Source organism: Thalassophryne amazonica, chromosome 18 (genome assembly GCF_902500255.1).
Source record: "Thalassophryne amazonica chromosome 18, fThaAma1.1, whole genome shotgun sequence".
Classification (NCBI taxonomy): Eukaryota; Metazoa; Chordata; class Actinopteri; order Batrachoidiformes; family Batrachoididae; genus Thalassophryne; species Thalassophryne amazonica.
In genome coordinates this window covers 8,583,843-8,610,480 of record NC_047120.1, presented here as the reverse complement: position 1 = coordinate 8,610,480, position 26,638 = coordinate 8,583,843, and the positions used below count along the sequence as shown (strand labels likewise).

The following is a 26,638-nucleotide window of genomic DNA, read 5'->3' as shown; positions in this document are numbered from 1 at the left end:
ACCAGATCTGACATTCGGAGACGGTGGCCACCTGGGGACTCGGGACTTGGTGGCTCCAGTATTCTCCAGGTTCGGTGGCGGAGGAAATCGTGTGGTTCCGGTTCTTCTCAGGACAGACGTCTTCTATCCTCGAGCCTGCCCACACGTCACCCTTGTGATTGACTATTTGCAAAATTTCACATTCCTCTGTGTTGTGGTTGTGCTCATTCACAACAGTAAAGTGTTCATATTCGACTCTTCATTGTCCGTTCATTTACGCCCCCTGTTGTGGGTCCGTGTCACTACACTTTCCCAACGACGGATCCCGAGGGGCGTCACCCATCTGTTGAACAGCCAATGGAAGAGCAGGGTGCACGGGCTTCTGCAGGAGGCGTGCTCGGTGAGTTGCAGCAAATCCTCACCGCCTTTACCGCTCGGCTGGATCTGATGACAGAGCAAAACGTCATCCTTAATCGCAGGATGGAGGCTCTCACCGCACAGGTGGAAGCGCGCGATCAGGGCGCTGCTGCGGCTCCTCCTCCTGCCGACCCGGTGCCGGATATAAACGTTCCACTGGTCGTTCAACGAACCCCCCCACCATCCCCTGAAGCATACATAAGTCCCCCAGAGCCGTACGGGGGTTGTGTGGAGACGTGCGCGGACTTTCTGATGCAGTGTTCTCTCGTCTTTGCACAACGGCCCGTAATGTACGCGTCTGACGCCAGCAGGGTGGCTTATGTAATTAATTATGTAATGTAATGTAATGTAATTAATCATTAGTGATCAATCTCTGCTCCCCTCCACAGCATGTCTTTTTCCTGGTTCTCTCCCTCAGCCCCAACCAGTCCCAGCAGAAGACTGCCCCTCCCTGAGCCTGGTTCTGCTGGAGGTTTCTTCCTGTTAAAAGGGAGTTTGTTATGAGTCGGACGCAGCCCGGAGAACCGACCAGCGTTTGAAGGACCCAGTATAAAATAAGCAGAGCACGGTACAAAGGATAACAGAATTTAATGAACATAACAGTGCTGTGATAAATATAAAAGTGCGCTGTCTGGCGTGGTGGATTGCGGTGCGCTCCCAGCAGCGCTAACGGTCCGGAGCCAGAACCAATTCGGACCCAAGGACCCCGCCGACACCCCCCAGGTGGCCGCAACAAACCGAGTCTGTGAAAGAAGGAATCATTATGTGAGTCCACACTCAACACACAGAGAGAACGCTCAAAGGTGCACAAACAGCAAACACTTCCTGGCTTGGTTACTAATCAGCTTCCCACCCTGCAGGCATAGAACATCCAGTTCACAAAACTCCACTGCAGTGGAAGCTGATTTAAACGACCAACATACAGCTCAATATAATAAAGGTGTGAGGGACACCACATTTACTGACTGTATAAATGTTAGTCACAAAATCTAACGTACCTCAGGAAGTGTGCTGACGAGCGTGAGACCTCACCCCCTCCTCTTTCACAGACCATGCATCAAACCTGGATGTTCTCTGCATCCACTGATGATGAGATGGCTCTTGAGACGACGATCTCACCCGTCTGGTCACAAGGTCGAGTCTCTGGCAAATACACACTGTGTACTCCAGTCTTAAATGCCACCATGTTCAAATCCATGTAGATGCACCACAGCTGTGAGTCCTGACAAGCCGCAGGTGATCAGGGTGAGGTCCTGATAAACTCAGCTACACAGCCACTCAGTCCCAAATGCAAGCCACCTGGAAGGAAAAACAAAAGACAGAAACAAAAAGGCAGCCAGGCCCCCCAGCCATACAACAGTACCCCACCCTCACGGGAAGCCTCCCGGCGACCACACAAACCTGGCCCAGGAGAAACACCCTCCTCCAGGGACCATGGCTGGAAACCGTATCCGCATTCATCTTCCAACAGAATCTTCATCTAACAGAATGGTAGATGTCTTCTCCTCTGGCTGCATCTTTGCCCTTGTTTCTATCAGTCAATTAGCACAGGTGTGGCCAGGAGTTCTTGAACCTGTGCGGTCAGCCTTTGTCCAACCATGTTCACAGTCTGATTAGTCATAAAACAAAAAAGACAAACACAAACAACCAAAACACCCCCCCCTCCCCAGAGGCCCGTTCCATCAAACCCCGGGAAGGGGAGAAAAGAAAAACAACCCAAACTTAAGCTAACAAATAAAAACACTAACACCCCCCCCCAGAGGACCGTTCCATCAAACCCCGGGAAGGGGAGAAAAGAAAAACCCAAACTTAAGCTTGCAAATAAAAATGCTAACACACCCCCCCCCCAACGACATGTAGGGACCAACACCCCCCAGAGGACATCCCGCCAGCTCCAGGAGTAATAACCACAGCCGAGGTCCCTCTGGGATCCAACGTCACCCACGGGGACTCCCAGCGCCTCCCAGAGGACCATTCCATCAACCCCAGGAGACGCCTCCCCTCATGACCAACGGACCCAGCCCCGGCCGTCTATGGCTAGATGGACCCACAGCCCTTTCCCCCCCAGAGGACACCACAGTCAAACCCTGAGGGCGGAAACTGGGGGGAAAAACAAAAGGAGAAAAAAAAAACATACAAACAAAACAACCCCAACCCCACCCCCTTGGCGCAGTGGAAACTGGAAGCACGTCCAGTGTCACCAACCGTGACTATACCCCAGAAGCCAACCGGGAGGAGTGGAACAGCGGTTATGGTAGACGGCACAAAACGGCGCCACTCCTCCGACTTCTAAACCAGCCACCAGCTGCGGGTATATCCCACTGCCCCAAACCTCAGCCACGCCGATGGCAGACGGCTCAAAGGCGTGCTGAAGCCGGAGGTGGAACAGGGAAACAACAAACAAAAACACCCCCCCCCCCCCCCAGGTGCAGAGGTTACCTGGGAAACGCCCAGCATAACCAAACTGCACCACTCCAGCAACGCCGACACTACGGCTCACACGGCTGGAGCCAGAAGAGAAGAGAGGGAACAAAAAGAAAATACCCCAAACCCCCCCCTCCCCTCCCGGGTGCAGAGGTTACCTGGGAAACGCCCAGCATAACCAAACTGCACCACTCCAGCAACGCCGACTCTACGGCTCACCCGGCTGGAGTCAGAGGAGAAGAGAGGGCATAACAAAAAACAAAACAAAAAAAAAGAAAAAACAACCCATTTACCCCCCCATGACCCCCCAGGGGACCGTCCCATCAAACCCTGGGAGGTAAAACTGAAAGAATTAAGAAGACAGACTAACAGACTAACATAAAGTTGCTTGGGTCCTTTTTCTTTTTTTTTCAGACAGAACTGCAGGGACACGACCCCAGACACTAATAGTGTAAAAAAAAAATCCCACTCAAAAAACACCCACACAAAACTAATAAGTGATTTATACCGTCAAGCTCAAACAAATGGAACACACCTGTTCCAACTTAAGAGCTTGACGGTAATGTGACTCAGTCACCAAAAGAGGGAGCCAAAGTGCTAAAAATGAAACACCCCCTTTGGTAACTGAGAAAACAAACTCATGCTGCCTTTCTGTGCGCAGCTCTGTGTAACACAACCAAAAATGTGATTTAACTAAATAACACCGGAGCTGACATAACAGACGCAGTAGTTATCTTCATCCGGGGAAACGGGGCTACAACTGTCACACGGGAAGCACAGCGACCCGTGCCACAGAGCTCCGCCGTGCGCGTGCACCCATTACAGACACACTCTTGCAGCTCCCGTTTAAACCTCTTATCCGGTCGAAGTGCGACGCGAAGCTGTCGCCAGTCACACTCCACCACGACCCTCGGATAAGGCACACACAGGAACACGGCTGCATGAGCGCTCAAATCAGTATTCAGTAATGGGTTCTCCAACTCGCACCATCCGGGCGGAGAGCACCCGCAACTGATCCGGATAACTTCTGAACGTCTGCTGCCGCCTTCCCGGCGCGTTACCGTCTCTGCTACCGCTGGGTCCGTGATGTTTGGCCAGAGACTACTGTTATGAGTTGGACGCAGCCCGGAGAACCGACCAGCGTTTGAAGGACCCAGTATAAAATAAGCAGAGCACGGTACAAAGGATAACAGAATTTAATGAACATAACAGTGCTGTGATAAATATAAAAGTGCGCGGTCTGGCGAGGTGGATTGCGGTGCACTTCCAGCAGCGCTAACGGTCCGGAGCCAGAACCAATTCGGACCCAAGGACCCCGCCGACACCCCCCAGGTGGCCGCGACAAACCGAGTCTGTGAAAGAAGGAATCATTATGTGAGTCCACACTCAACACACAGAGAGAACGCTCAAAGGTGCACAAACAGCAAACACTTCCTGGCTTGGTTACTAATCAGCTTCCCACCCTGCAGGCATAGAACATCCAGTTCACAAAACTCCACTGCAGTGGAAGCTGATTTAAACGACCAACATACAGCTCAATATAATAAAGGTGTGAGGGACACCACATTTACTGACTGTATAAATGTTAGTCACAAAATCTAACGTACCTCAGGAAGTGTGCTGACGAGCGTGAGACCTCACCCCCTCCTCTTTCACAGACCATGCATCAAACCTGGACATTCTCTGCATCCACTGATGATGAGATGGCTCTTGAGACGACGATCTCACCCGTCTGGTCACAAGGTCGAGTCTCTGGCAAATACACACTGTGTACTCTAGTCTTAAATGCCACCATGTTCCAATCCATGTAGATGCACCACAGCTGTGAGTCCTGACGAGCCGCAGGTGATCAGGGTGAGGTCCTGATAAACTCAGCTACACAGCCACTCAGTCCCAAATGCAAGCCACCTGGAAGGAAAAACAAAAGACAGAAACAAAAAGGCAGCCAGGCCCCCCAGCCATACAACAGAGTTTTTCCTTCCCACTGTAGCCAAGTGCTTGCTCACAGGGGGTCGTTTTGACCGTTGGGGTTTTACATAATTATTGTATGGCCTTGCCTTACAATATAAAGCGCCTTGGGGCAACTGTTTGTTGTGATTTGGCACTATATAAAAAAATTGATTGATTGATTGATTGATCCAGCTGGGAATTCATGTTTTGTCGGTGCTGCCCTATTTCTATCATCACTGCTGAATTATTTGCTCTTATTGCAGGCATTTTGCAGCACCCAGATGGAACAGTTCTGAAGCAGCTCCAGCCTCCACCCAGAGGTCTGCGAGAGATGCAGTTTTACAGCATGGTAACTTACACACGAGCAAAACATCAACAGCACCCACCCAGATATCATCCATTGTCAACAACACCCAACCAGATATCGTCCATCATCATCAACACCCACCCAGATATCGTCCATCATCATCAGCACCCACCCAGATATCGTCCATCAACACCCACTCACATATCATCCATCGTCATCAACACCCACCCACATATCATCCATCATCAACAGCACCCACCCACATATCATCCATCATCAACACCTACCCACATATCGTCCATCGTCAACAACACCCACCCACATATCGTCCATCGTCATCAACACCCACCCACATATCGTCCATCGTCATCAACACCCACCCACATATCGTCCTTCGTCATCAACACCCACCCACATATCGTCCATCCTTAACGGGCTGTTCACATAGGTGCTTGTACAGCTGAGCACAGTTACAGGTCAGGTCAGCACAGGACAAGTCAAGACAGTAAAGGTCAGGACAGGTCAGGGAGCATGCACTGTGCACGTCGCTGCATCCATCACACTCCACAAACACCATACATTCTGGATGGCAGAAATAAACATTTTTCACATTCTTGTCTTAGAACAATGGAATGTTTTTTGAACTCAACTTTTCGGTCCAAAGTTCGGTACCCAAACTGCTCCCTGCAAACATCATGAAGGAAAACTGCTCAGTGAGTTTAGAAAAATTCATACAATGCCCAAAATGTTGCTACATAATGTGACCAGGTAATGACTACAGAGTCCACAGAATTCAATCAAAGTGGATCAAAATAAGTGAAATTGCAGGTAACTGTGTAGGTAAAATTCACGTAAAAATTCAGATGTAAACATTTCTGGTTTTGAAAATCTATAAAAACAAATAAAACCCTGGGGTTCGTTTACACCCTGTGTGTCCTAATTATAGTTAAAAAGGAAATACGCGCGTTCATGCTAAGAGTATGTCATGTCATGTGTAATGTTTTCTGCAGTTTTTGCCTTGCCTCATCAGCAGTGAAATAACACAACGCTCACTCCTGTTTGAGTTGTTCTGACATAAGCGCAATGTGCATTCATACAGCGCAGCATTCTGCTGAGTACAGGCAGTGTGCATCTGCATCACATAAATATTTGACCTTACTCTGCATGACTGATGTCATATTCCTACTACAAAACACCCATGAATAATGTCCACAGTAATCCCAACACCTGTGCCCCCTCTGGTCAGAACTGATTTGCAGCAGTCATTCAAATAGCGCCGCCTGTCTGTGAAACTGAAGCTGCAACGAGTCTGTGATCATTGCACAGGGGCAAAAAAAACCCCAAAACGATTCGTTCAAATACTTCTGGACCAGACTGTCACTTCACAGTTGAGTTTGACCATATATGGACAGAACGTCGGTACTCAAGACTGATTGATTGTGATGAAAATTCAGCCAGTAAAGTGTGTGTATATGATTGTGCACACTATATGTGTGTGTCCTAGGTGTATGCAGAGGACTGCTCTGATCCATGTCTTCTGGCACTCCAGAACCACTTGCCCAAGTACTACGGCACCTGGTGCTCCCCTGACAGCTCTGATGGTAATGGACATATTCGGTGTGTACAGTCTCTGTCGTACTCTGAACTGTAGTACTACAGATGACTATCTGCGGTACAGGGAGAGCTTTGGTCATCTTGTAAATGTTTTGGGCATTGTTGAGCTATTGTTAACCCAGTCTAGATCCCGCCATTCTGTCATTCCTCCTCTTGACTCAGATATGTACCTGAAGCTGGAGGACGTGACTCGTCGCTTTGCCAAGCCGTGCATTATGGATGTGAAACTGGGCCAACGGAGCTACGACCCCTTTGCTTCACAGGAGAAACGAGAACAGCAGATCAAAAAGTACCCGCTGATGGAGGAAATAGGTTTCCTGGTCCTTGGGTTGAGGGTGAGTGTCCTTTGAATGTGCATGTTAAATTGTTTTATTTTAGATATGGTCCCACTGACCTGTGGAGTCCCTCAAGGCTCCATCTTAGGCCCTATTCTTTTTCTTTTGTATTTGTTGCCCCTTGGTAGTGTTTATAGAAAATATCAAATTTCTTTTCATTGCTTTGCTGATAATGTCCAGATTTACATGCCACTAAAGGTCATTAGGGGATGACTCAATGCTGTCATTATTGGATTGTCTGAGTGAGGTTAAACCATGGATCACGCTTATTTGCTAGTTATTAATGAATCCCAGACGAAGATGATCCTGTTTGGAGGAAACTCTTCCACAGTCTGCTTTGCTGATGTCCTGGGCCCCCTGAGCTCCAACATTCAGTCCTGTGTGAGGAACCTCGGGGTGATTTTAAATTTGATCAGTAGATCAGTGCTGTTGTTAAAACAAGTCATCTTTTAGCCAAGACCAAGTCCTATTTTTCTGGGATCGACCTCAACAAGGTTATCCACGCCAATGCAGTCCTCTCTCAACTACTGCCTTCAGCTCATTCAGAACACTGCCTCTCATCTTCTCTCGGGCAAGAAAAAGTGTGACCACATCACGCCAGTCTAGGTCCCCCTCCACTGGCTCCCAGTCCGATATCGCATTGGTTTTAAACTTCTTTTAAATGTTTTTGAAGCCCTTAATGGCCTAGCCCCTGTGTACTTCTCTGAGCTCCTGCATTGCTACACCCCAACCAGAGTCTTAAGATCTTCTGATTAACTGTTGTTGGAGGTGCCAAAAACCAGGCTAAAAACTAGAGGTAACAGGGCCTTTGTCCCGAGGCTTTGGACAGTCTACTCTTCCATATTAGATGGTCCCTGACCATCTAATAAATCTTTTATCTTTTAAATCCTCCATAGAAACCCATTTCTTCTCCCTGGTGTTCCCTAAATGAGCAGATGCACCTCTGTGTTTTATTGTTTTTAATCACCTGTTGCAGTTTAATTGGTGCCCACTTCTGTACAGCACTTTGGTCGACTGCTGTCATTTTAAATGTGCTTTAGAAATACAGTTCGAGTTGAGTTGAGTTGTTCCCTTTGAGGTTTGTGGGCGTAACCAAAAAAAACCAAGAAATTTATTTATAATAAATAAACAAAAATTGGTACGCTGAGGAGTGCCTGCAGTATGGAGAGTGGCTCGCCCTCTAGTGGTGAAATTAGGGAGCTGCAGTATCCCGAGCCAGTCTTGAAGGAATATGTCAACAAAGGATTCTGAGACCAGGGCCAGGTCAGCCATATGCCTCTGCATCCAGGAACTAAGGAAGAAGACACAATAGGTGAGTGGAATGCACTCGTAACGCTGGAGTCTCACACAGTCACAGTTCATAAAAGATGTAACACAGGTTGTTGCAGAGTTCAGGAAATACAGTTCTTCTTAAGAAATACAGTTCACTGTTCAGCAATAGTTCATAGTTCATAAGTCGCAGGTCAAGTGCTGCGTGTTGAAGTGCAGCGCCAATTAAGCACAACTTCATACAGCTTGACTGAATTCTCAGTTGTTTGATATCAGAGTTTGTGCAGTTCTTAGACAGAGTTGTTGAAATAGTTCTTCATCATAGCACAGTCACAACAGGAACAAGTGAGAACGGGATCTCACTGAGATGAGGGGAACTTAACTGCCATTTGTGTCGAGACGCACTCCACACCCGGAGCCGAGGAGTTCCAAAGTGACGTTGCTGTGTCGGTAGTTAGTACCAGGGTCCAGGTCCATTTGGAAGCCGTACTGTAATCGTCTGGAACAGTAGGAAAAGACAGTTCACTCTAATGTGGGAATTACAGGGAGAGAGAGACCAGCGTTACCTGAGCATAAGCTGCAGGAAGCTTCGGCGTCATGAGCGCACATTTGGAAGATGCGTTCAAGGTCAGCAGTCAGGCTTGGTCCTTCGGGTCTCTTAATCATGGATGATACTGGGAAGCTGGTGAGGCAAAACGAGGAAAGCAAGGCACAGACAGCAAAACATGCACGTCTCTGGTTCTCAAGGATCAAAGCTCTGAGAAGTATGTGACAATTCTCAAACAGCAGTTCTGAGTTTATATAGTCTCTCACATAATCAATCAATCAATCAATTTTTTTTATATAGCGCCAAATCACAACAAACAGTTGCCCCAAGGCGCTTTATATTGTAAGGCAAGGCCATACAATAATTATGTAAAACCCCAACGGTCAAAACGACCCCCTGTGAGCAAGCACTTGGCTACAGTGGGAAGGAAAAACTCCCTTTTAACAGGAAGAAACCTCCAGCAGAACCAGGCTCAGGGAGGGGCAGTCTTCTGCTGGGACTGGTTGGGGCTGAGGGAGAGAACCAGGAAAAAGACATGCTGTGGAGGGGAGCAGAGATCGATCACTAATGATTAAATGCAGAGTGGTGCATACAGAGCAAAAAGAGAAAGAAACAGTGCATCATGGGAACCCCCCAGCAGTCTACGTCTATAGCAGCATAACTAAGGGATGGTTCAGGGTCACCCGATCCAGCCCTAACTATAAGCTTTAGCAAAAAGGAAAGTTTTAAGCCTAATCTTAAAAGTAGAGAGGGTGTCTGTCTCCCTGATCTGAATTGGGAGCTGGTTCCACAGGAGAGGAGCCTGAAAGCTGAAGGCTCTGCCTCCCATTCTACTCTTACAAACCCTAGGAACGACAAGTAAGCCTGCAGTCTGAGAGCGAAGCGCTCTATTGGGGTGATATGGTACTACGAGGTCCCTAAGATAAGATGGGACCTGATTATTCAAAACCTTATAAGTAAGAAGAAGAATTTTAAATTCTATTCTAGAATTAACAGGAAGCCAATGAAGAGAGGCCAATATGGGTGAGATATGCTCTCTCCTAGTCCCCGTTAGTACTCTAGCTGCAGCATTTTGAATTAACTGAAGGCTTTTTAGGGAACTTTTAGGACAACCTGATAATAGTGAATTACAATAGTCCAGCCTAGAGGAAATAAATGCATGAATTAGTTTTTCAGCATCACTCTGAGACAAGACCTTTCTAATTTTAGAGATATTGCGTAAATGCAAAAAAGCAGTCCTACATATTTGTTTAATATGCGCTTTGAATGACATATCCTGATCAAAAATGACTCCAAGATTTCTCACAGTATTACTAGAGGTCAGGGTAATGCCATCCAGAGTAAGGATCTGGTTAGACACCATGTTTCTAAGATTTGTGGGGCCAAGTACAATAACGTCAGTTTTATCTGAGTTTAAAAGCAGGAAATTAGAGGTCATCCATGTCTTTATGTCTGTAAGACAATCCTGCAGTTTAGCTCATTCGTGTGTGTCCTCATGGATAGATAAAGCTGGGTATCATCTGCGTCACAAATCAGTCACTTATAGGATTCAGGTGAGAATAAAAACTGAGGACACCATCTGGTGGGGAGCAAAACACATGACACAAGATAAAAACAGAATTCAGGGCTGAGTCCAGAGGGAAATCCTGACAAAATAAATTGTAATGAAATCAAAACTTGAGCCATATTTTGTTCCAGTATAAGAGTCAAATACCACTGTGTTTTAACAAGAAAACCTGACCAAAGTGCTCTCAGAATGCCCCAAATTGCATAATTTTTTCAAAGTTTCCGGGGGGACCATACCCCCAGACTCCCCCAGGCAACTCAAGAAATTTTTAATCAAAAAATTTTCAGTTGCTTGCACCTATAATTACGGCCACCTGCCTCCTCCCTTTCTCACAGGTGCTCTTTCTCTCTCCCACTGTTACCCCCCCCCCCCCCCCCCCCCCCTTCCTCCTGGTCATGCCCTTCCTCCTGGTCATGCCCTTCCCCCTCTCCAGAACCTTAATTCCATGAAGTGATCACACCATGGTTTGCGTGTGTGTCCTGGCAGTTACCTAATGCCACACGTAACAGACCCTCTGAACCTTGCGAACGACTGTTATGTGCCCTGGTGTGCAGCGTGGCATCCTGCGGGGCATCCTGCAGGGCAACGCGCAGCTGGACAGCGGGACGCCATGTCATATGGAATATTTATGTTGTAATGGACAGCGCTTTCACCCTTGGATCATGGCATGTGACCTCGCTCCCAGGTTCACATGGATTTTATCACGGGCTGCAGCATGGCTGGCGGTCGCCATGCAGTGGGACGCACTTCTGGAGCCATTCTAGAGGTGATCATTTACTGTATTTATGTTGGAATGCCTTGGTAAACAGTTGCATCTATCGGTCATAATATGTTTATTACAGCTGTGACACCCCGTTCAGCAGCGCTGTGCTGTGCCGCACCAGGCCCCTGAGATGCACTGTCTTGCTGTGGTGCACTGACTCACAGCACAGAGCATCTGAATGGGGTGTTACATCCATAATGAACATAATATTACAAATACATCTAACTCATGAGGTTGACTGACAATGTATCTGTGATATCATGCTCATTATGGATGTAACACTGCATTCACAAGCGCTGCACTGCATCTGAATGGGGTGTTATAGCCATGATAACATAATACGAGGTCTGTTAGAAAAGTATCCGACCTTTTTATTTTTTTCAAAAACCTGATGGAGTTGAATCACGTGTGCTTGCATGAGCCAACCTTGAACCTTCGTGCGCATGCGTGATTTTTTTTCACGCCTGTCGGTTGCGTCATTTGCTTGTAAGCAGCCTTTGTGTGAGGACATGTGCAGCACGCTCGGCGGATTTTCATTTCAAGGAAATGGCGGAATGACTGAAGCAGTGCTACTGCATCAAATTTTGCCACAAACTGGGCAATAGCCAGGTGGAAACCATTCGGATTATTGAGATGGCTTTCAGTGACGATCCTCTGGGCATCACACAGATTAAGGAGCGGTACAACCGGTTTAAAGACATCCGCACAACGGTGGAGTGAAAGAAGATTTTGCCATGAAAAGAGTGGCGGCGAAATTCATTGGCACGAAGCTGATGGCGCACCAACAGCGCCTCCGTGATGAAGCCTTACAGGACATGTTATAACATGCCCTGACATGTCCAGCTTGTCCACAATTTCTCGGATAGTCACACGACTGAAAAGCCACCAAAAGCCATCTGAATCTTCCGAATGGTTGACGAGCTGGGCATGTTACAACATGTCCTGTGAGACTTCAACACGGAGGCGCTGTTGCTGCGCCATCAGCTTCGTGCCGATGAATTTCGCCGCCACTCTTTTCATGGCAAAATCTTCTGTCACAGTGGAATGTGCCGAAAAAGTGCTGATGTCCACCTCTTCCGCAATTCCTCGGATAATCACACGACGTTCCCACATCATCACAGCGTTCACTTTGGAAATGATCCGGTCGTTTCAGCGTGTTGATGCCGACTGGAGCGCAGCTTGCTCTCCACCGTTGTGCGGACGTCTTTAAACCGGTTGTGCCGCTCCTTAATCTGTGTGATGCCCATAGGATCATCACCAAAAGCCGTCTGAATAATCTGAATGGTTTCCACCTGGCTATTGCCCAGTTTGTGGCAAAATTTGATGCAGTCGCGCTGCTCCAGTCGTTCCGCCATTTCCTTGCAAAGAAAAAACAACGAGAGACTCCACCCCTCCTCACACAAAGGCTGCTTACAAGCAAATGACGCAACCGACAGGCGTGAAAAAAAATCACGCATGCGCACGAAGGTTCAATGTTGGCTCATGTAAGCACACGTGATTCAAATCCATCAGGTTTTTGAAAAAAATAAAAAGGTCGGATACTTTTCTAACAGACCTCGTATTACAGATACAGTGTCATTCCCTCTCATCTGTTAGGTAATTCACAAGCGCTGCAGCGTGGCTGAGTGACTCATTGACTCGCAATGACACACAGAGTTTTTGGTTTGATTGTGCAATGTTTATATCTAGTTCACAAAATGAATGTGTGCCACAGACTTTGCACATTACAATATTTTCTTTGGGCACCCTAAACGAGATGCACTGGAGGTGCTGTCTGGCAGCTCCATATGGACGGCATTCAGGCTCATTCTGCCTCTAGTGTGACGGCAGTATAAGGAAAAAAACTTCATCTGATGATATTGAGGACGAATCCTCAAGCAGACCAAACTCAGAGCAACATCAAAAATATGGTGCAACAACTTTTGCGGCATTGCATCAACTCCTCAACTACGACTGAACTCAAACCTAGACTGCCTAATATCTTAGCTTCACGTTTGGAAAATGCCCAGTCAGTCTTGTGGTTTAAACTCAGAACTCAAAACTACGCTCGGCATGATTGTGCCACCTTTATTAAAACCACGTCCCCCCCAAAACACAGTCACCTTGGTTCAGTGATTACTTGCGTGGCCTCAAGCATAAGGCAAGAGGTCTAGAATGGAAATGGCGTAGTTCAAAATTAGATGTACGAGGTCTGTCAATAAAGTATAGGTCCATTATATTTTTTCAAAAACTATATGGATTTCATTCATATGTTTTTACGTCAGACATGCTTGAACCCTTGTGCGCATGTGTGAGTTTTTCCACGCCTGTTGGTGACGTCATTCGCCTGTGAGCACTCCTTGTGGGAGGAGTCGTCCAGCCCCTCGTCGGAATTCCTTTGTCTGAGAAGTTGCTGAGAGACTGGTGCTTTGTTTGATCAAACTTTTCTAAACCTGTGAGGCACATCGAAGTGGACACAGTTCGAAAAATTAAGCTGGTTTTTGGTGAAAATTTTAATGGCTGATGAGAGATTTTGAGGTGATACTGTCGCTTTAAGGACTTCCCACGGTGCGAGACGTCGCGCTGCGCTCTCAGGCGCTGTTGTCAGCCTGTTTCAAGCTGAAAACCTCCACATTTCAGGCTCTATTGATCCAGGACGTCGTGAGAGAACAGAGAAGTTTCAGAAGAAGTCGGTTTCAGCATTTTATCTGGATATTCCACTGTTAAAGGAGATTTTTTTAATGAAAGACGTGCGGACGGATTGCAGCGTCGGCTCGCAGCCGCCGCGACGCTCCGCCACAGGAAAAACACCTCCGTTGGAAGCCTTAAGGACAAGTTGGAACATGTCCAGCTGTTAAACAATTTCTCATATACTCACTCCACTGAAAGCCATCAAAAGCCGCCTGGATTTTACAAATGGTTATCAACACAGAGGGGTTTTTCCTGTGCGTCCCGACGCGCAGACCCGTCCGCATGTCTTTCATTAAAAAAATCTCCTTTAACAGTGGAATATCCGGATAAAATGCTGAAACCGACTTCTTCTGAAACTCCTCTGTTCTCTCACGACGTCCTGTATCAATAGAGCCTGAAATGTGGAGGTTTTCAGCTTGAAACAGGCTGACGACGGCGCCTGGGAGTGCTGCCCGACGTCTCGCACCGTGGGAAGTCCTTAAAGCGACAGTATCACCTCAAAATCTCTCATCAGCCATTAAAATTTTCACCGAAAACCAGCTTAATTTTTCGAACCGTGTCCACTTCAATGTGCCTCACAGGTTTAGAAAAAATTTTGATCAAACAAAGCGCCAGTCTCTCAGCAACTTCTCAGACAAAGGAATTCCGACGATGGGCTGGACGACTCCTCCCACAAGGAGTGTTCACAGGCGAATGACGTCACCGACAGGCGTGGAAAAACTCACGCATGCGCACGAGGGTTCAAGCATGTCTGACGTAAAAACATATGAATGAAATCCATATAGTTTTTGAAAAAAATAAAAAGGACCTATACTTTATTGACAGCCCTTGTATTTCACCTTGCGTGGCATGATGCTATCTTAGACTATGCACTTCTGGCTACAAAGCGGACCTGTTACTCTGATTTGATCAACAAAAACAAGCATAATTCAAAGTTCTTTTTCAACACGGTGGCAATACTTATTCATCGACAACCACCTGTAAGTAGTTCTCCTTTTACAGCATAAGATTTCTTGGATTACTTCAGGAAGAAAATAGAAGACATTGGGTTAAACATATCCCAGCATGCCTTAACCCAGCCACTACACCCTACTATTGAGGTGGGTGCCATTACTGAGGTATTACCTAGATTTACAGAATTTGATAGTATCTCACTAGGCACACTGATGAAACTCGTAATGTCTGCTTATTTGATCCTATGCCAATTGTTGAGGTTAGAGGACTGGACGGGACTGGACCATTACAAGGTGATGAACTCAAATGCTGGAGGCAAGGACCAGGACAGGTTGTGAACGAAAAGAGCTTTATTTACAATAATAAATAACTGAGGTGCTGAGCTGGAGGAAGCCTACTGAGCCGAGACCGGGCCCAAATATAGTGGTGGACATTCGGGAGACGCAGTGCACACAGGGATAGACTTGGGACTCTGAGAACAAGCTGAAGTCTTGGAGTATATGGAGCTGGAATTGGAACCAGGTGGAACACAGAGAGCTGAGGACGAGGAACTAGGAGGACAGAGGAGAACAGAGGTGAGTTATTGCACTCATAACACTGGAAGCCCTCAGCACAATAGTTCACTATAGGCTTAAGGCGGGAATGTTCACTGTTCATGAATTTTCCTCGAAGGTCAGAGGTCAGTTGCTCTTATCATGCAGTTCCAGTTAAGCAGGACTTGGCTTTAGAAATGACTTGGAAAGTTCTTAGTGGTTCTGCATCAGAGCTCATACAGTTCTTGGTAAACATTTCTTGGAATTAGTTTTTGGAAACAGTTCTTGAATACAGTTCCTGGAAACAGTTCTTGGTCATGCACAGTCAGAAACAAGAGCAGCATGAGAACAGCATCTCACAGAAATGCAGGAATTTAGCTGCACGTTGGCAGAGCAATGCATTCCGAGGCTGAGAACAAATGAGTTCCAAATTGACGTCGTGCAGAAGGTGATGTGGGAGCCAGGAACATGCAGCATGGATGCCACGCAGGAAAGCATCTGGAAACACCAAAAGATCAATGAGCTCTAATACGGGAAATAGAGGAGGCCAGGTTACCTTGAGATAAGGTTGTTCTTACTGTGTATTGTGTAATGGCACCTCCTCTGATTGTAGGGACATGAAGTTTGGGGTTCCGCAGGGATCCGTTTTAGGCCCCCTGCTTTTTTCCCTTTATGTAGCACCCCTTGGGAATATACTGCGGCGCTTTGGGATTCCCTTTCATTGCTATGCTGATGACACTCAGTTGTACATGCCAATAACTGCTGGTAATCTGCAGTAATCTGAGGACTGCTTTCTTCCATTTGCGAAATATAGCGAAGATTCGTCCCATCCTGTCTATGGCTGATGCTGAGACTTTGATTCATGCATTTGTCTCTTCTAGATTGGACTATTGTAATGCTCTATTTTCTGTCTTACCGCAGTCCAGGATTAGGGGTCTTCAACTGGTTCAAAATGCTGCTGCCAGTCTTTTGACACAAAGCAGAAAGTTTGACCACATTATGCCCGTTTTGGCGTCCCTGCACTGGCTTCCAGTTGCTGCAAGATCATATTTTAAAGTACTGTTATTAGTTTATAAAATTGTTCATGGACTTGCACCTCCCTATCTGGCTGACCTGGTAAGCCCCTATGTGCCGGCTCGGGCCCTGCGTTCTCAGGGTGCAGGACTTCTGTGTGTTCCCAGGGTGAATAAAAAGTCTGCCAGTCACAGAGCTTTCTCCTACCATGCTCCAGCTCTGTGGAATGATCTCCCGGCACACATTCGGCAGTCTGATACTGTGGAGACTTTTAAGTCACATTTAAAGACTCATTTGTTTTCCCTGTTTTATCATTAGTGTTATGATGTGTTTTTATTCTTGTATTCTTTTATGGTCATCTTTTTATTGTGTTTAAAAATTTTAATTCAGTTTTTTTGTTGTTGTTTTATGTTGTGTGAAGCACCTTGAGATGAGTTCGTCGTGAATTGGCGCTATATAAATTAATAAATTTGAATTTGAATTTATTTTATGAGGTGCAGGAAGCTCAGACGTCAGAGCACATGGAAGCGTCAGCATAGACAAGGTCATGGATTTATCATGGAAGGCTTACGGACTATCATGGAAAGTCACTAAGAGTCATGGAAGACTCTCGCTGGTCAGGGTCACCGAGACTCTGACAAAGACTGAGCTCAGAGCCAGAGTTTAAGTAGCCGGCTCTTGATCAGGAGCTCATTAGCATCAGTTCCGAGGATAAGATGAGCTGCAGGTGTTCCTTGGCAGCACACCTCCTGGAGGGAAAACAAACAAACTACACACAAGAGGTTAGAAAGGGCAAAGGCAGACCATGACACCAACAAAACTGTTTAAGGACCTGTGGCCTATTCTTGGGCCAACTGTGCTGCAAATTATTAATCTCTAATTAACTTCTGGATCTGTTCCTAAATGTTTCAAATCTGCAGCGATTAAACCATTACTTAAGAAATCTAATCTTGACCCTAATGTATTGAAAAATGGCTGATATCAAATCTATCATTTTGCTCTAAAATTCTGGAAAAGGTGGTTTCACAGCAGCTCATGGACCACCTTACTGAGAATAATCTTTTTGAGCCACTGAAGTCTGCTTTTAGAAAATATCATTCCACAGAGACAGCTCTCACTAAAGTGGTGAATGATCTTCTGCTTGCAATAGATTCGGACACCGCTACGGTTCAGGTGCTGTTAGATCTCAGTGCTGCGTTTGATACTGTGGATCATCATATTCTACTTGATAGGCTGGATAATCATTTTGGGTTTACTGGGAGTGCCCTTGCATGGTTGACATCATACCTGACCAGTCGTTCTCACTGTGTTTTGTACAATAACAAATAACACTACCTCTAACCTTAGTGACATGAAATTTGGGGTTCCACAGGGGTCCGTCTTAAGCCCCCTGCTTTTCTTCCTTTATACAGCACGCCTTGGGCACATATTGCGGCGTTTTGGGATTACCTTTCACTGCTATCCTGATGATATACTCAGGATATATGCTGATAACTGCTGGTAATGTCATCCACATAAAATCCTTAGAAGATTGCCTTGCATCACTAAGGTGAAGCAAGGTGAAGGTGGCAGCCCCCTCCTTATTGCAGATGCAACTCCTGAAAAACTGTCCTGCTTCTTCCAAGGGTCTGATGACTGAATCACATGTCTATCATTTCCATGCCGGGTCTGAGCTAAGGGCTTTCACATTCAAAAAATGAGGTGGGCTTCATAGATAATTGGCAAAGCTTCTGGGGAAAACCTGGTCTTGTTAGGAGAGACGGCATCCATCCCACTTTGGATGGAGCAGCTCTCATTTCTAGAAATCTGGCTAATTTTCTTAAATCCTCCAAACCGTGACTATCCAGGGTTGGGACCAGGAAGCAGAGTTGTAGTCTTACACACCTCTCTGCAGCTTCACTCCCCCTGCCATCCCCTCATTACCCCATCCCCGTAGAGACGGTGCCTGCTCCCAGACTACCAATAACCAGCAAAAATCTATTTAAGCATAAAAATTCAAAAAGAAAAAATAATATAGCACCTTCTACTGCACCACAGACTAAAACAGTTAAATGTGGTCTATTAAACATTAGGTCTCTCTCTTCTAAGTCCCTGTTGGTAAATGATATAATAATTGATCAACATATTGATTTATTCTGCCTAACAGAAACCTGGTTACAGCAGGATGAATATGTTAGTTTAAATGAGTCAACACCCCCGAGTCACACTAACTGTCAGAATGCTCGTAGCACGGGCCGGGGCGGTGGATTAGCAGCAATCTTCCATTCCAGCTTATTAATTAATCAAAAACCCAGACAGAGCTTTAATTCATTTGAAAGCTTGTCTCTTAGTCTTGTCCATCCAAATTGGAAGTCCCAAAAACCAGTTTTATTTGTTATTATCTATCGTCCACCTGGTCGTTACTGTGAGTTTCTCTGTGAATTTTCAGACCTTTTGTCTGACTTAGTGCTTAGCTCAGATAAGATAATTATAGTGGGCGATTTTAACATCCACACAGATGCTGAGAATGACAGCCTCAACACTGCATTTAATCTATTATTAGACTCTATTGGCTTTGCTCAAAAAGTAAATGAGTCCACCCACCACTTTAATCATATCTTAGATCTTGTTCTGACTTATGGTATGGAAATAGAAGACTTAACAGTATTCCCTGAAAACTCCCTTCTGTCTGATCATTTTTTAATAACATTTACATTTACTCTGATGGACTACCCAGCAGTAGGGAATAAGTTTCATTACACTAGAAGTCTTTCAGAAAGCGCTGTAACTAGGTTTAAGGATATGATTCCTTCTTTATGTTCTCTAATGCCATATAACAACACAGTGCAGAATAGCTACCTAAACTCTGTAAGGGAGATAGAGTATCTCGTCAATAGTTTTACATCCTCATTGAAGACAGCTTTGGATGCTGTAGCTCCTCTGAAAAAGAGAGCTTTAAATCAGAAGTGTCTGACTCCATGGTATAACTCTCAAACTCGTAGCTTAAAGCAGATAACCCGTAAGTTGGAGAGGAAATGGCGTCTCACTAATTTAGAAGATCTTCACTTAGCCTGGAAAAAGAGTCTGTTGCTCTATAAAAAAGCCCTCCGTAAAGCTAGGACATCTTTCTACTCATCACTAATTGAAGAAAATAAGAACAACCCCAGGTTTCTTTTCAGCACTGTAGCCAGGCTGACAAAGAGTCAGAGCTCTATTGAGCTGAGTATTCCATTAACTTTAACTAGTAATGAGTTCATGACTTTCTTTGCTAACAAAATTTTAACTATTAGAGAAAAAATTACTCATAACCATCCCAAAGACGTATCGTTATCTTTGGCTGCTTTCAGTGATGCCGGTATTTGGTTAGACTCTTTCTCTCCGATTGTTCTGTCTGAGTTATTTTCATTAGTTACTTCATCCAAACCATCAACATGTTTATTAGACCCCATTCCTACCAGGCTGCTCAAGGAAGCCCTACCATTATTTAATGCTTCGATCTTAAATATGATCAATCTATCTTTGTTAGTTGGCTATGTACCACAGGCTTTTAAGGTGGCAGTAATTAAACCATTACTTAAAAAGCCATCACTTGACCCAGCTATCTTAGCTAATTATAGGCCAATCTCCAACCTTCCTTTTCTCTCAAAAATTCTTGAAAGGGTAGTTGTAAAACAGCTAACTGATCATCTGCAGAGGAATGGTCTATTTGAAGAGTTTCAGTCAGGTTTTAGAATTCATCATAGTACAGAAACAGCATTAGTGAAGGTTACAAATGATCTTCTTATGACCTCGGACAGTGGACTCATCTCTGTGCTTGTTCTGTTAGACCTCAGTGCTGCTTTTGATACTGTTGACCATAAAATTTTATTACAGAGATTAGAGCATGCCATAGGTATTAAAGGCACTGCGCTGCGGTGGTTTGAATCATATTTGTCTAATAGATTACAATTTGTTCATGTAAATGGGGAATCTTCTTCACAGACTAAAGTTAATTATGGAGTTCCATAAGGTTCTGTGCTAGGACCAATTTTATTCACTTTATATATGCTTCCCTTAGGCAGTATTATTAGACGGTATTGCTTAAATTTTCATTGTTACGCAGATGATACCCAGCTTTATCTATCCATGAAGCCAGACGACACACACCAATTAGCTAAACTGCAGGATTGTCTTACAGACATAAAGACATGGATGACCTCTAATTTCCTGCTTTTAAACTCAGATAAAACTGAAGTTATTGTACTTGGCCCCACAAATCTTAGAAACATGGTGTCTAACCAGATTCTTACTCTGGATGGCATTACCCTGACCTCTAGTAATACTGTGAGAAATCTTGGAGTCATTTTTGATCAGGATATGTCATTCAAAGCGCATATTAAACAAATATGTAGGACTGCTTTTTTGCATTTACGCAATATCTCTAAAATCAGAAAGGTCTTGTCTCAGAGTGATGCTGAAAAACTAATTCATGCATTTATTTCCTCTAGGCTGGACTATTGTAATTCATTATTATCAGGTTGTCCTAAAAGTTCCCTAAAAAGCCTTCAGTTAATTCAAAATGCTGCAGCTAGAGTGCTGACGGGGACTAGAAGGAGAGAGCATATCTCACCCATATTGGCCTCTCTTCATTGGCTTCCTGTTAATTCTAGAATAGAATTTAAAATTCTTCTTCTTACTTATAAGGTTTTGAATAATCAGGTCCCTTCTTATCTTAGGGACCTCGTAGTACCATATCACCCCAATAGAGCGCTTCGCTCTCAGACTGCAGGCTTACTTGTAGTTCCTAGGGTTTGTAAGAGTAGAATGGGAGGCAGAGCCTTCAGCTTTCAGGCTCCTCTCCTGTGGAACCAGCTCCCAATTCAGATCAGGGAGACAGACACCCTCTCTACTTTTAAGATTAGGCTTAAAACTTTCCTTTTTGCTAAAGCTTATAGTTAGGGCTGGATCAGGTGACCCTGAACCATCCCTTAGTTATGCTGCTATAGACGTAGACTGCTGGGGGGTTCCCATGATGCACTGTTTCTTTCTCTTTTTGCTCTGTATGCACCACTCTGCATTTAATCATTAGTGATCGATCTCTGCTCCCCTCCACAGCATGTCTTTTTCCTGGTTCTCTCCCTCAGCCCCAACCAGTCCCAGCAGAAGACTGCCCCTCCCTGAGCCTGGTTCTGCTGGAGGTTTCTTCCTGTTAAAAGGGAGTTTTTCCTTCCCACTGTAGCCAAGTGCTTGCTCACAGGGGGTCGTTTTGACCGTTGGGGTTTTACATCATTATTGTATGGCCTTGCCTTACAATATAAAGCGCCTTGGGGCAACTGTTTGTTGTGATTTGGCGCTATATAAAAAAAAAATTGATTGATTGATTGATTCACAATCCTGCCCCCGTCACTCTTCACCAGTAGCCGAAAGACTTATGGGTCTGCAACACACTGCAGAAAATCTGCATCCAGGGTTGATCTAGAGACACCTGTGTGAGGGTTTGTTTAATGTGAGAATGTTGCTACACGCCAACAAGCACACGGTCCTTGACAGATCCTTAGTCTGGGCCGATTGCTGGAAAAAACCCAGAAGGTTGGAATCTGAGGACCTGCTGCAGCCTATGTCTGCCTTCACAGCTGTATGGTCACAAGCCATCAGCTCCTCCCCTGATCCGCCTTTGAGGACTTCATGTTTCACCAGCGCTCCTTTAGCCATCTTGTGTTAAGAGTTCCTGTTGGATCTTCATCCAACAGGAACTCTTAACAGGGACCAACAGGGACCTTGAGTGACCACTGACCACTCAAGATCCTCACTGTATTTCGCCCCAACAAGCAATCCCCTACTTGATCCGTTTCCCAGATGTCACAACATGGACAAGGGCCTGGGTTTTGACACTTAATTTAAATGTATACATGTTTAAATGACTGAGAACTGGTCTGAAGTTAAAGTGTCACCTGGAGATGATCAAGAGCTGGAGACATCTTGTGTGTTGTAGTGTTTGTAACCTGCTGTTCGTCTGACTGAGGCAAACTTTGGAGCTCCCTCTGAAAGCTCCTCTGATATATTACATGTCATCTTTAATGGTTGTAGGGGACGTTGGCACATTAAATTGCAGTTCATCATTATTCTAATTTTAACTTCCAGCCTGAGTGCAGTTGTGCCGCCAGGGAATGTTTTGATCCCACAGTGATTGTTGACGTCCCACATCAGATGTTGGTGAAAAAGTTGGAGTAAATATTTAATCCAAGAGATAAGACAAATATGCGCGGGGCGTGATGAGCCGAGCTACCGGTTTACTCTGTTTGTGTTTGAAAGACAGCCCCCCGCCCCACCAACAGATAGGCAGGGCTTCTTATCGCTAAGGAAGCAAATGTCAAACGGTAAAGGCTGCATGACGTTGATCAGTTTGAAGTATAATGGACACTCACATCGCGACGTGTGGGAGGAGCCAGGCGCCGCAGCAGTAAGGTGGTGTGACGTGGTATTTGTGGCAGTGGACAGAATGTCTTTTTAAATTCAGTCACACTTCAGAGACTTCAGTCTGAAGGCTGCAGTTCAGCATCAGACTGTCTGCACAACTTTACAACTTTGGACACAACAAATGACCCAAATGGAATGTAGGAGAATTATTTCATTAGGAGACATTGGATGTTGCCAGGTATGATATTAAAGTTGCCAGTGTTCACAGTAGGACCAGAGGGCCAAAAAATATAATCATGACTTCTTTCCCCCATTATTGATCGATCTTGATATTTATCATGATGTGCTGATTGATTGTGCTGCCAGTTTGGAGAAGATAAAGCCTGAAGAACCCAGAGGGTTTATGATATGAACTTTAGAGCAAAAAATAACATTTATCTACCTTCACGAAATGATAGATGTGAGCTTGTCTTGTAACTTATTAAAACATCTGTATCTGTGCCTCGTCACGTTTACCAAACCACCTCCATATAATGGACGTCATGGTGAATTTTCTTTCAGAAATTTTCTCAACTTTGGAGGATAACGCCTGTTCACAACACCTGGCCAGCAGGTGTCGCTGTTGCGGTGTGCTGCTGTTTGTAGTTATTTTGTCAGTTGGTGGCAGTAATGCACCACTAACCAATAATCTCCACCTGTAGAAGGACACTTGTTTACATTCACCTTCGATGTCGTACTGCTGAAAAACTGCAGCCTGGCTGCGGCTGTGCAGCAGCTAAACTTCGATGGTCTCAGATGAAGCTCCACCTGGAAGAAAAAGTTGCAGTTCCGTGACTGGCCACTTGAGGCTGGCTCCAAAACAGAGCACATTCCCATACGTCTCTGTGTTAAAAGTTTAGAGCAGAACAGCCCGCGACAACAAAGGGTTTTGGTCTCCTCAGATAGTTTCCTCCTCCATGACAACTGTATTTAAATGTTTTAAGCCATAACATTCTCTATAATTGTTAGTTATGCTGCTATAGACGTAGACTGCTGGGGGGTTCCCATGATGCACTGTTTCTTTCTCTTTTTGCTCTGTATGCACCACTCTGCATTTAATCATTAGTGATCGATCTCTGCTCCCCTCCACAGCATGTCTTTTTCCTGGTTCTCTCCCTCAGCCCCAACCAGTCCCAGCAGAAGACTGCCCCTCCCTGAGCCTGGTTCTGCTGGAGGTTTCTTCCTGTTAAAAGGGAGTTTTTCCTTCCCACTGTAGCCAAGTGCTTGCTCACAGGGGGTCGTTTTGACCGTTGGGGTTTTACATAATTATTGTATGGCCTTGCCTTACAATATAAAGCGCCTTGGGGCAACTGTTTGTTGTGATTTGGCGCTATATAAAAAAATTGATTGATTGATAATTGGGAGCATGGTTGTGTTGAGTGACTATGCGTGCGCTAGCTGTTGTGTTGTTGTTGTTGTGTCTGTGTTTTTTTAGTATTTTATTACAAACACCTGGAATAATCTGCCTTGTTGTGGTGAAATGTCCTAACAGACCATCTAAGACGTCTCTGCTGTCATATTCATGCTGAGTGAAACTCTCATCTTATTTATTGTTATATGCTAACAGTGTTAGCATTGTTAGCAGCTGTCAGTAGCTTGATCCATGATGCCCACTTTAACGCATGATTACTAAGAAAATAAGCAGCACATAACTTTTAATGCCAACACTAAAGTCGATCTTTGAGGGGACCACCTCACCCTCCCCAAAAATATGATTTAATAAACACGTGAACTGAGGTTAGCCTGTTAGCTTAGCTGGTTCAGACTAAGCGAGGAGGGGTGTGTTCAGGCTTCTTTCATCACACACTGAACTGCACACGCTCTGCCCCTTTATGCATTTATTGGTTTATTGTGACGTTGCCAGAATCAACGCTGCCAACATGGCAACACCCAGACATGGGCTTAATTTGGGCTGTTCCTGGTCTCTGTAGAAACCCTACAGGTGACGTCACGCAGAGTGTGTCCAGGATAGATACAGTCTATGCAGCTGGGTCTTAAAAATACAAAGAGCTCCTCATGGAATTTTGTTTCTACAACAATAAGCAGCTGAGGAGCTTTAACGTTGGGTTTTTTGGGGGGGGTTCTGTGTGACGGGTCGAGAGGACGTAGAGAAACTCTTCATCCCAGCACCTCCTGTCAGCACAGTGGAAAAAGAAAAAAAAAGCATTCTTCATGGGAATAGAATGGAATAGAGCCAGGATGAAGGTTTTGAGGTTTGCTCTCAAAAATGCTCAGGCAGCTTCCAAAACCTGTGGAAGATTAATTAGAAATCTTTGCAAAGAAAGTTGTGGAGAAAAAAATTAAGTTAACAAAAACACTTTTGGCATTGAGCAGAAAATTAAAAAAAAAAATTGGAGACTCGCAAATTCGCTCTAAATTTAAAAAACTCAGGTCGGAAGTTGTCTTCAAAATGCAGAGGACTTGACTCATGCCTTTAAAATTACTGGTGCATCAAACAATGAAAGTTAAATAAAAGCCACAAGCTTAGACTAAGGTCTTAGAAAATGAAGAAGTTAAGAGAAGAGCATGGAAGTATTGAAGAGAGTGTAAGAGTATGGAAGACAGTAAGAGTGAATTTCTTTGTTCCAGGGTCATTTTAAAGAGGATACACACATGGTCATAAACTCCACCCTCTTGGCCTCGGCTTTCTCCCCAAAGACTTATTTTAAAACAACACATCAGATACAATAAATTACATATACCTACTTTCTTCTTTGGCTAACAGAATATAAGCTGAATGAGGTTCCTAAATTCATTGTAGAAAGGGGAAGTGATTAACACAAACACTGTTTTCACCATGACAGTTCATTTATAATTGAACAAATAACATTTAAACATGCACCAAGAGTTATAAAAGGACTACTAATAACATCACATCAAAGAAATGTGTAACAGATTAAACTGGAATATGAATTTTGTATTTGGTTAACTATAACAACAGGAAAAGGAATTACAATTTTTCTGTCTTCTTTGTTAAAGAAAGTATATTCATGTATTGAAGGGTCTGTGTACTTCCCAACAGAGGGCACTGTGGTTCCATCCTAATGTTGGTTGTTTAATGAGCTTTTGTCATCTGGCTGGTTGGGATTCTAGGTTGATTGAGCTGTTATCTGTAGGTGTGTCCTGTTGGTTTCTGGGTGTTCTCTGAATTGGGCAGGTTTCATTAAACTGTCTAATAAATTCAGGTTGAACTGGGGTTGCCAGGAATCATTTCCACATGTGTCTTTGATCCATGGGGAATGTTCGTTGAAGCTTTCCGAAGGCAGCGTAAATTCAGCCAGGAAATGTTTGGAAGGCTGCTCACTTTGTGAGAAGGGAGGATTTTGGTGCAGGGTGATAACACAGAGTCAGTCCAGTGTCACGCATTCCAACCTTAAGATTCTCTGGAGAGTCTGTTCTTTATTAAAAGTGGAAAATTAAGAAACTTTTGATTCTATAAAGATATGTCTGTGGCCATATTCGCTACACTGGTCTGTGGTGCAGTTATTTTGTGTGACTTTGTGATCATGTTCCACCTGCACCATGCCTGCGCTCACCTCAGTTTCAGACCGACATGCCCGTACTAAGTTTGGTACTTGCAGAATGTGTGCGCCGCATGTGGACGCTGCAGCTTCATCAGGTGGAATCCAACAGCAGTGTTGTTGCAGTAAACGGACTGCATTTATATAGTGCTTTTCCATCTGCATCAGAAGCTCAAACTGCTTTTCAGTGATGCCTCACATTCACGCAGACATACTCACACACCAATGTCAGGGTGCTGCCATACAAGGCCCAACCTGGGGATTAAGGACTTTGCCCAAGGGCCCTTGGTGATTTTACGGTCTGGCTGGGTTTTGAACTGAGGATCCTCTGGTCTGAAGCCCAACTCTTATCAACAAGAC

The 26,638-nt window shown here is 44.9% G+C and overlaps 1 protein-coding gene across 1 annotated transcript in view; it reads left to right on the top strand.

Annotated features, from left to right (window-relative positions):
- ipmkb (inositol polyphosphate multikinase b) overlaps positions 1–26,638 on the top strand; it is a 64,372-nt gene that overhangs the window by 30,125 nt on the left and 7,609 nt on the right. The window contains exons 2-4 of the mRNA XM_034193632.1: positions 5,034–5,119; positions 6,582–6,678; positions 6,854–7,026. Of these exons, the coding sequence (XP_034049523.1) occupies positions 5,034–5,119; positions 6,582–6,678; positions 6,854–7,026 (356 nt within the window). The remainder of the gene's footprint in view (positions 1–5,033; positions 5,120–6,581; positions 6,679–6,853; positions 7,027–26,638) is intronic.